At 39.7% G+C, this 18,365-nt stretch overlaps 1 protein-coding gene across 1 annotated transcript in view; it reads right to left on the bottom strand.

Annotated features, from left to right (window-relative positions):
• Positions 1-18,365, bottom strand: part of HHAT (hedgehog acyltransferase) — a 161,487-nt gene that overhangs the window by 69,623 nt on the left and 73,499 nt on the right. Inside the window, exon 10 of the mRNA XM_075088980.1 lies at positions 14,007-14,208. Within this exon, the coding sequence (XP_074945081.1) occupies positions 14,007-14,208 (202 nt within the window). The remainder of the gene's footprint in view (positions 1-14,006; positions 14,209-18,365) is intronic.

Here is an 18,365-nt window from a genome sequence, read left to right on the forward strand (position 1 = left end):
ACAAAGTCTTGTGACTGCAACATCAAAAAAAAAAAAAAGAGAGCAGTAATTAATCTTTAATGGCTGAAGCTAGACCAAAATTCATGCTCAGATACCTGAAACAACATAAACATATGCTCAAAACAGACCTAAAAATACATTCCTAGACAATTAAATTGCTAGTTTTGTAAGCATCAAAACAAATGTTTCAACTGCTAGATTATAAAGTGACAAATCTTCAAATAAATGACAGTTACAAGCGTAAAAATACAATTTTAACATATTACTGCAAAGCAGATCTCCGGTAAATTGAACGTTAGCCCCAGTCAGAACTATATCTAGTGTATGAGTCAGTCTGAGTCAGCGCAAAAATGGGGATAGATAAGCTTCAAGGAAAAGTACTCTGTATCAGGCTGTATGCACAGTACAGCAATAGTCAATCTTCCATACAATGCTATGAAAAATGTTCATATATGAAAAGAGATAGATTTTTCTCTGAAAATTCTCGATGAAAACTAGGGTATCAAAGGAGAAGGGTAGAGAATATAAGATAATTATATAAATATTCACAGACACCAATGGTTACTTAGTGAAATAACTTTCTCCCTTTCTAGTACTTGGACTTCCAAAACATTCTTCTTCAGTTCACACACAGCTAGAGGATACCTAAAGTTTGTCTCCTCCTGCAATGCACAGTATGAATGCATGGTCCCATACATGAAAAATATATGCCTTTTCAGAATGCATAAATGTATGCACACAGAGAAAATGTTAGAAATCTTACTGTTAAATCCATGTTAACAACCAAGTTTAAATAAGGAGCAGTTATGATCATGCTGGCTTGACCTTTTGTGTTAAGAGTCACCAAACTTACTCTCTTCTTACACCCTGCTAATTAATTCTGATTGAGCTGTAGCTTATCTTTAGAGCATAGCATATCACCAGATCTACCTTTCACTCTTCCTTTTTCTATCAAACTTATCTGTCAACTCTATAGAGGAAGAGTTTTAATTAGGAAAGGGAAAACAATCTTCTGGTAAATCTGTAGAAAGAGTTAGATGGACAACCCATCAGATAGCTGGTGTTCAACTGCATTTTCCACCAAAGCACTGTTTTGCAACCCAGAGCAGTACAACTAAGACAAACAACAAGAACAGCTAAAAAAGCTCTGCCACTTTTAAAAAAAAAATTAATACAGTTACTAAAAAATAAAACTGCACATATAATACATCACTCTCTACAAAAGTGATCTATGCTAAACAATACAAGTTAACTTTAGTACTGACCATAAAAGCCATTGGTCACTTATAAGGTATGAGGTAGCAATTTAAGACAGAAACCATTTAGACAAACACTGAATCCTTTCTGGCTTTTGCTGTAGCTAATTTCCATTAACTTTGCTAGGCATTGATCCAAAAAGCAGTATACGCTTTTCTGAGAGTCTTTGATGTCAATGCAGCTTTTACCCAGCTGCAACGAAGGTAAAAAAAGAACCTGTTCTTTAAACATCTCATGTCATCTAGAAAAAGCTAACTATGAATGTACCTGAGGAGCAATTGTGCCCAAATTAATACACTGGAAGCATTAATTTACCCATGAAAAAGGCAGGAGGCTGGTCTAGATAATCCATAACATTTGTGATTTAAATATCTATCAGCATATAGATTTTTCCGAATATACAGCAAGTTGCTTTCACCAAAGCAGACAAAATTAAAAAACCCTCCACACCTACAATTCTTCATTATGCTGTTTAATGCTTTTAACAGTGTGTTCCATTGCAACAATACAAGCAGCTGGTATGGATTTGTGGTGTTTCTCTGGATTTTACTGCCATCTCTTTCTCTCTCCTCTTTTCCTGTTGGAAGTACAGTCAGAAGATAGAGTGGTGAAAGAGCACCTAGTGTTACAATGACAGTGAAGCTGTGGCTGCCTGACTGAAACCCTTGTATTTGCTTCCTTCCATAGCGCGCCATCTTTCTAATCTTGCATCAATACTTCATCATACTTTACTTTTAGTAATCACCCCCACCCCCACCTCCCCACACACTGTGAAATAAACGGACATTTAAACCACACAAAAAAGTAGATGTATTGTCAAGTTCAGTCCAAAGGCATGTGGCATGACATAGGAGGCGACTTACAAAGGTTGCCTCAGGCCAACTTTCCTGGAACTGAATGGAGTTTGGGTTATTATTCTAATCCAATTCCTGCTGTAAATGACATTTTTGCCAGATGTTGGGAAAAACCTCTCTGCACCTTGTTGGATCTAACAAAATTGGCTACCATCAGATGTCTCTCAACTAGGCCTTCTCAGTCATCTTACAAAAATATCATGTAGTGGGGTACCTTGAAAAGTAAATCTGTATATGTGTTTGAGAGGGGTGGAAGAAGACAGGTGTGAGAAGGCTTTGCCCAGTCCAAACATTCCTATTGCTATTCCTAACTCCACTTCCAGCTCTGCATGCATGTCACATTTAGCCCAAAAGTGAAAACCAGGCTAGCAACAGGAAGCTTGTACAATGGTTGTTTCTTGAAAAAGATAGCTTATGAAGGACAACACACATCAGAATAGATCATTTAGGTTAGAATTGAGTCAAGTTAAAGAACATGGTGGAATTTTGAAGAACATGAGAGAAAATGCTAATCTCATTTGCTTTACAAGGTAATTACACCACTATGAGTGCAAAACAAACTAGCATGGCAGGGGAAGTGGCTTCAGACAGCAGAGCATCACGTAAAAGAACTTCTCTCTAAGGTGAGTTAGTTCTAATCATCAATAAATTTGCACTTCTATTGATTTTCAGGACTGTGTATAATGATATTACTGAATGGCATAGTGACATTAAATTGAGGGTTCAGAAGTGTTTTTCTAAATGTATTTATACTTCCTAGCTAGCCAACAACAGAGAAAATACTTTGGGGAACACTGATCAGAATAAGTCATCCACCCTTCCATGTGGAAATTGAGGAGACACCCAAGACCAAATTCTGTAGAGCAGTCAAAACTATGCAGGTCTATACAAAATGTCATGCTGAAGTCGTCTTTTACAGAAATATATTCCCCAGTATTTTATCAGGGACCCAATCCTATATCTTCCTACAGCAACCATTCTTCAACTTTTTCTAGCAACAGTGGTGGCACCGTGGTGATTTGGCATGTCCCAAATGCTCATTATTCAGAGGGCTGCTGAATCCATTTGCAGTAGCTTGTTCTGGGAGCAGGTCACATACATCATGCTGTTTCAGAGAGGGCTTGGGAACTAGGGTGCATGTTTTCCACCAAACTGCAAACCCAGCCTGATGGCAGGGTCACATGTGGCAAGAAGCTTCCCCTGACAGACAGTATCTGGTAACTCCTTGGCAAGTGCTCTGAAGATGGAAAATATCTATGCGTGCTGCATTCACAACACATCTCATTTATATAGCTGCTCTGGGACAGATTAAAAAAACCTTCTACATAAAGTCAGCAACATTATCAAGCTTGCTCATACTAAAAATACTTTAACAAGTCCCACATAAAGGAATTAAATTTGCTGCAAACAAGCGTCCATCTTCATGGACTAAAACAGAGATTCACAACATTTGTTTCTTTTTGAACTACTCTTTCAGAGACTTGATAATCCAAGCACATGGCAAAATAAGAGCGTATGGTAAAATTGGAGAAGCAGTTGAATATTTCTCATGGGAACATATGCACTGTGGCGTAAGACTGTCAGATACTATGGCCAGAGTGACATGAAACATGTGCTTGATACTACAAACTGCAACACTACAGATTACATTATTCTATTTTCATCTGCCTTTGATTTTCAAAGGGTCAAAATAATCTACTACAATTTTTAGAAGAGTTGTCTAAACGTGTAATATGTAATTACTACCTGTTCCACAGATTTCATCCTCTCCCGCTTAAACCTATCAGCCAACTTATCCATAATAATTTTAAAATAAGATACATAAACTGCACTATTTGTTGTGTTGAAGAAATCAGGCAAATTAACTACCATGAATATAATACCTAGTCCTGCATTATCTTTTGCTGCCTCTACTAGTGTATGAGAGGGAATAAGTATGCTTTCTACAGTTATTAAAGCTCCATCCTTTCAATTTCCTGAAGGTTTTTACTATAGAAGCAACGCTTAAAAGCTAATGTAATGTTGACTTATCTTTACATCACAAAAACTAAATAAAACATTCTTCGCAATGGTCTGTTACATAGGGTTTGCAAGGAGTTTTGGGGGGAGAGGATGGATGGGTAAAAAGTTTGTGGGTAAAGTTGCTGCAGTACAGGAGGGGCACAGGTGGTACCATTATGTGTATCAGGAAAATGTTTGGAAAAAACCTTAAATTGCTTACTGGGATTCCTTTTACCGGTGCAATTTAAGGATCTGAACTTTGGGTTTCATCCCCCATTGCATGACAGCTGAAGAGTAAGGCCCAAATTTATTTCCTTCTCTACAGAAACAACAGAGACCACCCAGTTAATCTTACAAGCACTCCTAAGCACTTTCTTTTAGAAAATGTTCTTAGATAAATGACAGGCCAACTCGTCAATATCTATCCCTGAACCCCGGTAATCACCCCATTACCACAAAAGCAAACACCTCAATGCATCCCCTGGATCTGGGTCATCTGCAATGCAGCCTTTTGCCAAAAATAATGGGACAGCAAAAAAACAAGAGCATGGGTGAAAAGCTAAAAGAGAGCGAGGAGCATATGGGATGGTGGGAAGGGAAGCAACACATCCTGACTAACAGTTACCAGCTATTTTATCTATCTGCAGTTAGGTGCACTGAAAATGGAGGGCAGGGTGTGACTGAGCAGCTGGGGGAGCAGATGGGACGGAGGAAAGGCAGAAAATTGTGACAAAGCTCTGCCAAACAGCATGTCAACTTATTCAATTTTTAAAGTGAGCAGTAGAAATGAAGACGGGTTGGGTCCAAGCAGTGAGGCAACTTCTAAAATGTTTGCTAATACACATTGTTAATGGGTAATACTGACAAAAGTGTGTTTGGGAGACTGCAGAAACAAAGGGAGAGACTACATGTGCTCATTAGGGATGGTAGAAGTTAGGCTCGAAGAGCAGCAGGAGCAAGGGAAAGGCAGCCGATGAGAGGCTGACGTTGTATTTGGTTTGCCTGGCAAGGTTTTGGTACTAAGGGGGCTACAAGGGTGGCTTCTGTGAGAAGCTCCTAGAAGCTTCCCCCATGTCCAACAGAGCCAATGCCAGCCAGCTCCAAAATGGGCCCACTGCTCATGGCCAAGACCAAGCCCATCAGAGAGAGTGGCAGCACCTGTGGGGTAACATTTATCCTGGAGGTGGGGGTGGGGTGGCTGGGAAAAAAAAGAAACAACCCTGTGCAACTGCAGCCAGAGAGGAGTGAGAATATGTGAGAGAAGCACCTCTGCAGACACCAAGGGCAGTGGAGAAGGAGGGGGAGGGGAAGGAGGTGCTCCAGGTGCTGGAGTAGAGATTGCCCTGCAGCCCGTGGTGAAGAGCATGGTGAGGCAGGCTGTCCCCGGGCAGGCCATGGAGGTCCTTGGCGGAGCAGATATCCACCTGCAGCCCATGGAGGACCCCATGCCAGGGCAGGTGGATGTGCCAGAAGGAGGCTGTGACCCTGTGGGAAGCCTGTGCTGGAGGAGGCTGCTGGCAGGACCCATGGAGAGAGGAGCCCACACTGGAGCATGTTTGCTGGCAGGACTTGTGACCCCATGGAAGGGAGCCACACCAGAGCAGTCTGTTCCTGAAGGACTGCATCCCACAGAACGCACCCACACTAGAGCAGTTCATGAAGAACTGCAGCCCGTGGGAAGGACTCACATTGGAGCAGGGGAAGAGTGTGAGGAGTTTTCCCCATGAGGAAGAAGGAGCAGCAGAGACAACATGTGATGAACTGACTGCAACCCTCATTTCCCCATCTCCCTGTGCTGCTGTGGGGGAGGAAGGAGAGAAATTGGGAGTGAAGATGAGCCCAGGAAGTAGGGAGTGGTGGGGGGAAGGTGTTTTTAGGATTTGGTTTTATTTCTCATTACCCTACTCTGATTTGCCTGGTAATTAATTAAGCTAATTTCCCCAAATTGAGTCTGTTATGCCCACAATGGTAATTGGTGAATGATCTCTCCTTCTCCTTATCTCAACCCACAAGCTTTTTGTTATATTTTCTCTCCCCTGTCCAGCTGAGGAGGGGGAGTGACAGAATGGATTTGGTGGGCACCTGGTATCCAGCCAGGGTCAATCCACCACACGTCAATATAACACCTACTCCTGCATTCTGAAGCTGAGGCAGATATTGGATAGGATAAGAGTAGAGAATGTACCAGAGAACAGAAAAGCAACAAAAATAAAGAATTCCGTTTAAATACACATGCAAAATATCTATTTATTAAATAATCCCAAAGAAATACCGGAATCCCCAGAGCTATAACAGTAACTAGATAAGGAACAATCCTGCAAGTGGAAAGTGAACAAGTTGTGCTACCAAATCTTATCCTTCAACAACTGCCATAGCAAATGGAATAATAAATTTCATTTGCTGTCAACACATACTGTACCCTTCAGTAATCATAGCAATCATTGCTGTTTGCTCTGTTCTTCCTCTAGCTCTAACCCAGAACCAGTCCTCTTTACCTTACTTTGCTTTATTTTCTGTCATTTTATTTTGCTTGCAGTTGTTCCCTCTCTTGGCCTCAAGCTGAACTCTGGCCTGAGGTCATCTCCTGTTTCTTTTCAAGGTATATATTTTCCTTCCAAAGCAAAGGTAAAAATTAGCTCCTGGAAGGTTCACACATGAAGGCGGGAACTGACAATATTGTTCCAAGGGACAGGATGATACAAATGACCAGTAATTCCCTACATCACTCCTATAAAAAGAGGACCGCACAATTAAAATCAAGCAGCTGTCAGTTAAGATCTATTTTCACAAATAGAACTTGCTTCTGAATTTAGGAATAAATGCTATATACAGTATTTGAGAAGATACTCATCTTCTCTATTGATGCCTTACTAAACATACACCCAACAAAACGCTGTCTTGCACTAGCACCAGTTCATTTTTAGATTTTCCAAAAGATCTACATTTAAAGCATCTCTCAGCAAAGAGCCGACCCCCCCCTTCTGTTTGAAGAAAGCCTCCTACCAGCTCATATGTATGCACTACACTTACAGATGCACGTGTGAAAGTTTGACATACACAGAAGTAAATTTCTGTACTTGCTCCTACACTTACTCTTCACCCTCAAAGAACCTGCCCAAACATTTTTAAAAGTGGCAGCTTGTGAAAAGTACAAAATGAACAGCATTGAAATGCACCATCCCCTTTTCCATTTTATGTTTAAAGCACGGTATTTAACCAAGTAATGGCAGCGTACACACTCCTATAAACATGTCTCAGCTCTCACCAAGGAGGACAGGTTGAGAAAGCCATGCACTCTTCTCTATCTCTGGGTCCTTGGCATTCTTATTTTTGTTCTTCTGCTTCCCATTCTGCCGTTCTGGTTCTCCCAGTTCCCTCATTCACATTTTAAAGTTTTTACCTTATAAATGTAATCAAATTGGGAAAGGATCTGACTTCACCCACCATTAGTGCTGCAATTTGGTCCTGCCCTTAGGGCCCTCCCACACTGCCACTGTGAAACTGTTAACAAATAAATAATACACAGTAATAAACCCCACGGAGACATCTGATAAACACTCTCAGCAAATATAGACCTCACTTTCCCTGTGGCAAGTTTCTGTAGCTCAAGGCACAGCAGAAAGACAAGAGTGTGACCGCTCCTCAGTACTTTAATTTGTATTCCCGTAACTGCTGACATCTACTGTCTAGACTAATTTTTGAGGTGAACAACAGAGGGATGCTGTATCCTTGTAACAATAACAAAGAAGTGCATAACCAAGCATCACTCTGCCTTGTTTTCACCCTGTAGCATGACTGACTTCCTTTTCAAACTGCGTTATGGCCCAAGCACTAAAAAACTGCCTGATGTCTCCAAAACAGAAGAGGAAGTAAATAGGGCTGGTAGGTGGGAGAAACAATTTTTTGTTATGACAACTGAGCAGCTATGCAAGGGGCTTCCCAGCTGACACTGTGGTCTGAAGCAGAGCAGCACTTATCTGGATAAAGACAGATGGAAAATCACAACAGTTTCTCCACTGTTGACATAAAAAATAATATTTCTTGCACAGATTTGAAAAAATATTAAAAACATGGTTGCTTGTACTCAAAAGGTAGGAAATTATTGAATGCTGTCTCTGAAATCTTACTGCATCCACTTTTGTCATTCACCATATAAAAGCCTGTATCATATTGCATATGCTTGTCCCTCACAGAAAACAACACTTGCTAGATTTTCAGTCTTTGTTACTGAGTCTGAGACAAGAAGTTCCCTCAGTAAAGAAAACCAGAGTCAGAGTGCAAGTGTGTATCTGTGTGTCTGCATTTTTAGCAGGGCTCTCAAAATGTTTTGGGATCCACTTCTGTAAAGAGAAATGAACCCTTACAACAAGATGGTGGAGAAGAGAGAAAAAAGTAAAATCAAGCAAAAGCAGAAGTGTGGCAAGAATTACTCAACTCAGAATTATTGTTGGCAAAGCTAAAAGTCAGTGGAAGAAACTTAGGATGCATCAGCCAGTCCATATTCACCTTTGATGCTCATTCAGCAGCTCAGTACAAAACTGCACCTCGATAACTCAGCTTGCTGCTTCTAGGTACCATACACAAAGACTAGTTATCACAAGTCTGCCCTGGCTAACGTTCACACCTAGGGAAAGGAGTTTCCATTGATTTTGAGTCAGAGTACATCTACTTGATAGTAGAGATTGGTTGGAGCAATGATAAGGCTGAACTCAAGGTTGAGGTGGGGGTGGGGCAAGCCTGATCCACTGGTCTGGGTTTTTACATTATGGGGATACTTATATCTCAAAAATCAATTCTGCACTAGAGAATAAGAGTCTGATTAAGGGACTTTGTTCAACTACCCCATCTTATATTCTTATAGATTCTCATAAAGTGACAAACCCAACACAAGTCTACAGCAAGCACATAAAAAGGTTATGAGCAAAGTATAATTGGTAATGCTTGCCACTTAATTGAATCACCATGTTGCAACAAAAATACGTATGAATTACACAAAACTATTAGCAAAAAAGAAAAGGCCAGACAGGCTTGACATTAGTAAACCAGTGATATAAATACTCTCTCCACCAAATGAAGCAAAATAAAGATCAAAGTGTAGCGTGTGCTGAAGAACAGCTGAGAAGGGTCTTTATTTATTACAGAGATCTTATTAAAGATCTAATCTTGCAAGGTGGTCAACAAACATACTTCCTTTGAATGAGTTCCTAATGTGTTTGGTCAGATCTTGCCTCAGTCAGCTGCAGAAGGAAGCTTTAGAGTTATCTCGTGGCAGTTTAAAATGAGTTACACTTGCAGAAAGAAATTCTGTCATTAAAGGATACATTTGCTCCGTGTACATAGGATATGGCTGTGAAATTCACAAGAATCTTTAGGCTGAATTTGGGCCCTAAAATAGGGCTGAGTAATTACTGCAACAGAATCCAATTGGTTACTTTGTCCCACTGACTTCAAATACAGAGACTCAGCCTACTACCCCGTACTGCTCATGTACGTGTGCAAGGGGGAGGTTCCAAGTAGTCAAGCTCCTCCTCTTTCTTTCCTTGGCTTTTGCCTCTTTACATTGTACTGCTCTGGGTGCTTTTCAGATTCCTCTCAGTGAGACAAATCATCTAGCAATAAAATAACCAGAGGAAGTAAAGCTTTCTGCTGGAGTAAAGAGCTAGGTCAGCTCAGCAAAGATTCCAACAGGAAGGTGTGCGGAAGAAGTAGTGGTAAGACTGCAAGGAAGGGAGGAAAGGGAAATCAAACCTTTCCCCCTTCAATAGCAGTGAGCTGTTAGATCAGCTTAATTCCCTGTCGAACCACAGCCCAGAGGTCAGGGTCACCTTTCAGTACCTTTCCATGCTCCACACCAGCAGCCTGCAGGATCACTGCATAGTGCATAACTCATTATGAATAACTAGAAATTTTAATGCACCTGGCAGAAGAAACAGGGCAAACAAAATTAAACAGAGGGAAAAAACCAGGACAAAACGCCCTCACCACACCCAACTTACTGAAAGATGTCTAAAATTCTGTTCTCTGCAAAGCTGAGGATGCCAGCTGTTATTGAACACATCTCTGGTACCCAAAACAATGGTGTTATTTTAACTATAGAGACAAATGTAGGAGGTTCATTCTTCTGGGGAAAAAAATTTAACACACTAACCAAAAACATGGACGTCATATGAAATCTTTCCCCTTTTGCAAAGGGGGGTTGGGAAGGCAGTTACAGTATACTGAAACAGACTTAATCGGAGCACCTTAAACAGCCATAAATTAAAATGTAGAAATCAAAGTATTTATACTTTAAAAAACCAAAACACTTACAAGGATAGTACAAATTACTTTAAAATAAACCATGCTTAAAATTAGTTGGTTTCTCAAATTGAATTGTTTATCATGTATTTAGTTTCTTACTAAATAAAGCTAGACTTAAGGTCTTAAACTAGGAAATCATCATAGCACCATTCACAGCATGATTTTTAGAAGAGATGTTTATTTCTCAATTTAAGAAATTCTTACTGGACTGAATGACATGTTTTCACTTTACGAAAGAACTAAGATGATAACTGTTGCTGTTTCAAATGAGATTAAAACATTAATTTTAACAATCTGGCAACTTCACCGCCTTTGCTACATCTTTTGGATGATTTCCAAATATTTTTTTTTTTTAATCCATTGATTTAAAGATGTTGTCAGCTATTCTAAGGTTTAAATCATTCTAGATCTATCTTTATACCAAGATCTAATTTCTTGTATAGATCTGTATCTTGTTTTCCTTAAGGAAAAAGGAGAAGGAAAAAATTTAAATCACTGGAAGAATGATAGCCATTAGCATTTTCTTCCAGAAATCTGACACTGGAGTTACTCCTGGCGTCACTGTTCATCTGTAAGAAATTAATATAGAATCAGTGAAACAAAGCACTACTTTGCTCAGTACAGGTCTAAATATCTCCTGAAAAAGTAATTAGAAAACAAAAACAAAAAACAACCTGATAAAAACACAATGAAACTTCTCTAGTTTAATATAAAGTTCCTAGATATGCCCTAGCTTATGACGCATAGCATTTATTGTTATTTTACATACAGTGTTTTAATGAAAAGGTAATACTACTTAATTCAGTTCTATTTACTGATATCTAACAAGTAATCTCTAGGGGGAAAAAGGACACAACTTCTTACAACACAACACAATGAAAGTTCAGAGCAGTGTAAGCTGAAAAGTACATGAGAAGGAGCATCAGCTCTTTTAGAGCTGAAATCAGGAAGCCAGGCACTGGTTTGCAATGAGTACAAATGAAAAGTTTCAGATCCAATTTCTTGGGTCAGGAGATTTACCATTTTCAGTAAATATTTGTTTATATGCTGATTTTACTTATCACAAATAATGCCCATGCTTCTCTGTTCATTCTAGTTCAATATGCCTGAAATGACATTTAAAACTTGTCAGACTGCTACAGAAGTGTTATTTACCCATACCACACTAGGTTTCAAGTGCTGAGATTTAAAATACCATAAAATCTGCATAAATATAGGGTCCAATTCTTTTTATATATATTCTTAGTCAGCCCAAGGATTCAGTGAAGGATGAGACTCAACTGTGCTTTATTTAGATTTCTAAATCTTTCTTTTGTAAGAGAATTGAGAAAATAGAGTGAGGAAAAAAAGGGAAGCCGTTTTGATATAATTCTTGTTATTCATTGTGATCAATTCTATTTTTAAAACAGAGCAGAATTAAAATTCAACTTATTCTTCAAGAATTTTTAAAATATTTTACTAATTAAACACCTTCTGCTCAACTGAATTATGTAACTCAACTTTAACAATATATGAGGACGTTTGGTAAATAGAATGGGTTAAAAAAAAGCATAAACCTGTGCTTAGTATTTTTTCCAGAAACTCATCTGTTATTCTGGGGACAAAAATAAACTTTCCTTTTCAAAAATAGCCTTCAAGAGCCAACACAGCAAGTGAGTGAAGCACAAGAATGCAAAGGATTCCAGCTTGTCAACAGATGAAATTTAAGCGAAAAACCCATCACCCAGAACAGGGTTCTCAATGCCACAGTGATTAGGCTTACAGTACGCCTCTCGCTGAGACAGGATTATGGGAATTCTTCCAAAAGCCAGATTGCAAGGGGAAAAAAGGAAATTTATACAGGGCATTAAGGAATTTGCAGTTCATTTTAAATGTAAGTGATACTTCTTAGAGAATGACACATCGCTCCAACCCTTAATAAGGAAGGGTCAAAGTCCAACTATTCATCTGCTCCCCAGTCTCAGCATTCAAGAAAAAAAATGGGAGTTTGTTAGAAGACTGAGGGGTAGTTTGCAAAGACTGTAGCTCACGTTGCAGAGAAACCTTCAAGGCACAAGGCAAAGTATGACTCAGCCATAACCAAATGCAGCAAGATCTGCCTAATGCACTAATTCAGATGCCAAAACTATTCCTGTTAAAAATGTTGGCTTCAGAAATGTATCAGGGAAAGATTTGAAATTGTCTTCTAAGGAAGGTTTACAGCCATGTTTCAAAACAGAAATAGAAAACAAGGGAGCTATGAAAGACATTGGATAGGTATTTTAAAACACTGGATGAAAACAAAGACGAGGAAAAAGGTAAAATGCACTTGGTTCGTTGTTAGGGAGAACCCTACCGCCAGCATCAGTTAACTATAATGAGAACTGTGTGGTAGAAATTAATCCAACACATATAACCCCCTTCATAATGCCATGTCCTTATAATTTCTACAGTATTTAAGCACTTAATTCCTTAAGAGTTCTTTTAAAAATTTCTAATACAGTGACACGAAGTACAAAAAGTCCCTACATTTATATTTACTCATCCAGCTGGATGCCTAAAAAACTATGTTGTCTTCCAGTCCAGAGACAAATGTATGCAGCTGGTCAGATGGTGAAGTTCGGTTTTACCCTAGAGGGAGGATTAATGGATCTGATAAATTCATTCTCTAGGATGGAAAAAGGCTGCTTCCAGACTGTCACTGAATCTGCAGTGATGGACACTTGGATGATACAAGGTAACACTGGCTGTTATTGGCTACTAAATTACTTAGCTCTATCAGTTGCCACACATGGGATGCCACAACTGAGATGGGTGGGATGGAGAAAAAGCATAATTACTTGAGCATCAGGACTTCATCAGGCTGCAGAGTGAGTCACCACCACCACAACATTATATAGGAGTACAAATCCTGTGTGCTTATCACTACTAAGGAAGCAAGACGTAGGAATTATTTATTCTTACAACCAGTTGTTGGAAGATTTGGGATTTAATAGTGAGCAAACCTGCAGACTAAAACAACCATCAAAATTAAAATAGTGCTTTTTGCATATGATTGCATGTCAAAGCAGTTTTCCTTTGGAAATGACAGCATGAAGGTCAAAAGTATAAGTGAAAATATCAGACATCTTAAAAGCAAAATAGTATTTTCTTTACTTGGCTCTTCAGTGGCATAAGATTTCCCAGTGTAAGCTTGTTCCCAGATGCAAGCAGCTGCTACACACGCATTTGTCCAGGAAACACATGGTTAGAAATAAACACTCCTAATTTTAGTGAAAATGAATATATTAAGGTCATCCTGGGTGAAATCAGAATACAAATATTAAAACTGGCTTCTGTTCAGCCATATACAATGTGACAAGCAGTTGCTTACTCTAGGACTGCAGAGGAAGCTTTTAAGACCATGCATATTTCAGTGTTTGCTTTGCTCATACTTTCACAAATTCCTAGTTATATGGTTTGCCTCGAATACTGGAGGGTGGGTAAGGGAACACTAACTCTTTTATCTGTCAAGCACAACTTTTAATCTAGATTAAGCCAAACGAGTAACCAAGAACTTCAGATGAGCATGGAGCCAGGAAACAAGAACACGAAACAAAGAGAGATTCAACTTACAATTAGTTCTTGAACAAGCGAAATAGAAAGTATCCTCTTGACACCATTTTCCACAATTACTCCAAGCCAATTAAGTGCACCCCAGTACCACAGGTAACTCTGCCCTCCATGCCAGAAGCTTACAAAGGCAAAAGCGAGGGCCGTGGAAAAGAGCGTTCCCAGCAGGCTGGACTGAGATCCTCCCATCGGAACATAAATGTACCTGTAGGTGAAACAACAGATAAGCAACACTATTAGAGATTTCACAGAAATCTCAGAAAAACATCCACTACATAACAAATTTCTTATTTTTGTGGTATAAAAAAAGGATTTGAATTATTACCTGACATTCTCTATTTACAGAGCTTGACCTCGTTTCTGGAAAGCTGTAGACCATGAAATCATGAAGTGATCATGATCATGAAGTTTCACTTCATGAAATATGTGCAAATACCATTTGGCAAAAAGAATTTTGCGATCACGGAAATTCTGCATTAGGCAAACGTATAGCATAAACTATATTCCTAAAATGGCGAAAGACAAATGCTCAGATTTTCTAAATTGCTGTAGTTGGAAGTCAATTTATATACACAGAAATTACATGTAATCTTCATGTGACATTAAATTATAAGACTCTTAAAAAAATTAAAATATTATGAAGTCATATATAGTCATAACCCATAGAATATTTTCCATTTGTCTGAAATGTACACACGCAAACATGTATTATTTTTAAAAGCTTGTCATTTTTTTCTTTTTAAATAATTCATTAAAAATTACATGAACTGAAAATATTTCTTATCTGGTTCTCATATTATACTCTCAGGATCATGTCTGCCTAATGACCTTCAGATCACATGTACCAAAAAAAAATCCCAAAACCTGTATGAAGCAACCTGTATGCAATTATATTCTGTATTTAAACTGAATCCAGGAGTCAGAACCTTAGCCTTCAGTTGATGCCTGTAAGTGTCCAGGAAGCAGTGCTTGTTCAGTAAAAATACCAGAAGCAATGGGATTCTGAAAGCTGACACTGTTTTCTGGGTCACTTCCTGCCTAGAGAGCAACATCCACTCCTGGCATTTTCCAAGTAGGGCATGGCCACTGGCCAGCCTTTATCTGAAAAAGTCACATATTTCTGTCAACACTTTGAAGCAGTAGAGTCACCATCCAGCTCATGGGTGCCAGCAAGAAGATGAGGTATATGTGAAGTGCCGGTGACAGTTCTCCTCAGCTGTCATTCCTTCAGCGTGGCTCACTGTACTCATATTTGAGACTATTCCTAGTTGCTAAGATAATTAAAGGAAATTTTTTGCAGTGAAATTTTTATCTCTGGTTATCAGTTTTTTTAAATTCAGAGATAAATACTAGCTTAAAAATTTAAAAGGGAAGCTAATACAGTCCTCTATTTCTAACCTTAGGAAGTAAGAAAATAGGGTAACGGGGTAAAATAAAGCGATGAGAGTAATTAAAAGGTAAAGAGAAGTCATTAAAACACCAACTGTCAAATGCTCCAAATTATCTCTAAGCATAACATCAATACACCTTCTTACTTCAACCTGCTACAGGGAACATCTGATTACATTCATAGTGATTTTCACTATAAGTGCGCCTTTCACTAAGCATACGAAAATAAACAGAAATTAAGATCAATAGTTCTTATTTATGTTGTGGTTTTCTTCTCTCTCCCCTTCTTATGTTTTTCTCTGTCTAGTCTTCTCACATATAAAAAGAAACCGTGTGACAATAGTAGACACTTGCAATTGCAATCAATTAGTTTAATAGCAGAGAGGTATGTCTTCGCAGTCTGTAACCAGGAGGATCCCCTGCAGGGCTCTGGCACAGAGGGTGAAGAGAGCAGAGCCACAGACCCCACTGCTTTGGACAAATTCCTTCTACACAAAGGACTGCAGAAATGAAAGACCAAAGCAGCTCATCCCCTCTTAGGACATACTTTCCCAACACCTTCCCTCTCCCTTTTTAAAGGCCAATTGTTCTATTTTTCAGGCAGGGCCCATTGTCATTACCAGTTCCCCTCAAAGGCTGGCTGGAGGAGGGCTGTCAGCCACACTCCACAGCCAAGAAACTGCAATCCTGAGAGCCGCACCTCCGTGCCCCTGCAGCCCTGCAAGCATGGCAGTACCTTGTTTCACAGAGCTTCAGCCAAAGGAGCCCGAAACAGGACACTACCGCACTGCCACTCTCAGCAAAGCTCCTGCTGTCTTATATTTACTGAAACACAGCATTTAAAAGTAACTAGACACCAAAGAGACATCTCTGTGACGGAGACCTTACTCTAAGCCCTAAGGAAAACTTTCTACTGACCTTATAGGGTGCTGGGTTAAATCAACAGCAAAAAAGGTAGCTTTTATTGCAGAAGTAGCTCTGGGTTTCCGCACTGTCCCTTTCCCTGCACTGAGACAGAGCTCTGTGTGGCACCAGCCATCTTGTCAGCACAGGCAGCCTCTACTGGCACTGGCATTGCCAGGAACAGCCCAGCAGTACCAGCTTGTTCATTTGCAATCGCAGCTCACTTTAGGTTTGGCCTGAATGGCTTTCAGATTACTGTGCAGAGAAAAATAGACTATTTTCTAGTCTTTTTAGTGTCTAACAGCAGCATCTAGATAATTGAGCAGCAATAACTCAAGGTCAGTGAAGTTTTAGTTCCTAGTGAGGCCCACGACAATTGTGCAACTGAAAATTCACTTGCACTATCCTTGTGAAGACCTGTCTGAAGGAGGACAGAAGCCAAGAGGAGTCATGTAATCCTTACTAACACTTCAACCTTCCCCTCCAGATCTGTGGAGAGTCTGCCCCCTTGCCCAGAGGAGAAATGCAAAGCAGAAAGCAACACCTCTCTCCTTCCCTGCTAGTTACCATAGGAAAATAGAATGAAGGCTAGCTGCCATTTTTTGTCACAAGGGCTCTAACCGCCCTCAGACTGTGTGGTCTTGCCTTCCCTTGTCAGGGCATTCCCATTGGCAACTTTAAAGTAGGTATAAAGGACTGATGGATGTTGAGTCATTTCCCTCAAGCAGCATGAAGAGCAATTCTATATGTTCCTGTGTTTTTTTTATGCAGAAAAATTAATGAGAATATAATTATTATGGTACAGAACACATCAGGAAAAAAAATATTTGCTACCCCATCACGCAAGCACATCATATCCATGTTGTGTTGTTGTGCTCACACTCCTACATTGGCAGGCCTGCATACAAGCAATAGACAACTCAGCGTGCAGCCAGGGCCAGACGCCCACTCCGTGCCAGCCGCTTTGTGCTCTGATAAAACCAAAACTGCCTTGCAACAGAACCACCTCAAGAGCCCTTGTCATTGCAAAAATGCATGTTGTTTATTTTTGAGCATCATGGTAGTTTAGAATCTAATTTCTCCATACCTTCCCCTGGGTGTTTACACAGAAAAGTACTCGTTTGACTACAGAAGGCTACATTGACACTAAAGGGTGAGGGAGAATAAACCAATGAATAGTAAGGCAGAAGACAGAAGAAACACATTCCTTCTGTATTATCATTTATGACACAACACACATTTCGTAACTAATAATTTGTTGTGGTTTAAACCCAGCCAGCAGCTAAGTTCCACACAGCCCCACGCTCACTTCCCCCCGGGGGGGAGGGGAAGAAATGGAGCCTCTTACAGTACAGTTACTTACATTAGGAAAGTTGTTCTGTCCTCCAATGCATTAACAAAATCCTGAGGAGGGAAGGAAGAAGGCAGGGAGAGAGAGACATTACAGGGCAAAGTCTGCTACAGTTTGATGTCTTACAGATCTGCGTGCTTCCCAAATTTTTTCCTTCTTACCAATACCACCATCTACCTTCCATCTATCCTACTTTCCTGTACTGCGACTAGGAAATCAGGGTTTACAAAAACGGAGAGGTTGCCGTAGAGCACACTGATCTGCTACGCCATATGCAGAACAGCATTACATAAACATTTCATTTTAAGCTTCGACGCAGTTTTTAAGACTATTTCCATCTCTAATCGCAGAAAATCCACAGAGAAGCTCAAAACCCCCAGTTCAGGGACTAGTAGCACATAAAAGTAATCATGGGTCCTCATGGCAGACTAACACAACTTAAAGAAACACCCTCATAGCAGAATGTCTTAACAGCTCATAAACAGATTACACATTTACTGTAAATGTGCAAGGAAGGCAGACTTAGCTGAAAAACATGGTGCCAACGTGCAACAACTTTATCTTAATTCACATACTCACAAAAAAAGAAAACTCAATAGTTATTTGGTGGTCAACGAGCCAAAAACGGAAGGAAAGCAACAAAGTATTCTGCAAAGAGAAAAGGATGTTAAGGCAAGTAGGTTTGAGGATGGTAATTGGTCAAGTCCCTCCAGGTTATT

The sequence above is a fragment of the Phalacrocorax aristotelis genome, chromosome 3 (assembly GCF_949628215.1).
Source record: "Phalacrocorax aristotelis chromosome 3, bGulAri2.1, whole genome shotgun sequence".
In the NCBI taxonomy this organism is placed as follows: domain Eukaryota; kingdom Metazoa; phylum Chordata; class Aves; order Suliformes; family Phalacrocoracidae; genus Phalacrocorax; species Phalacrocorax aristotelis.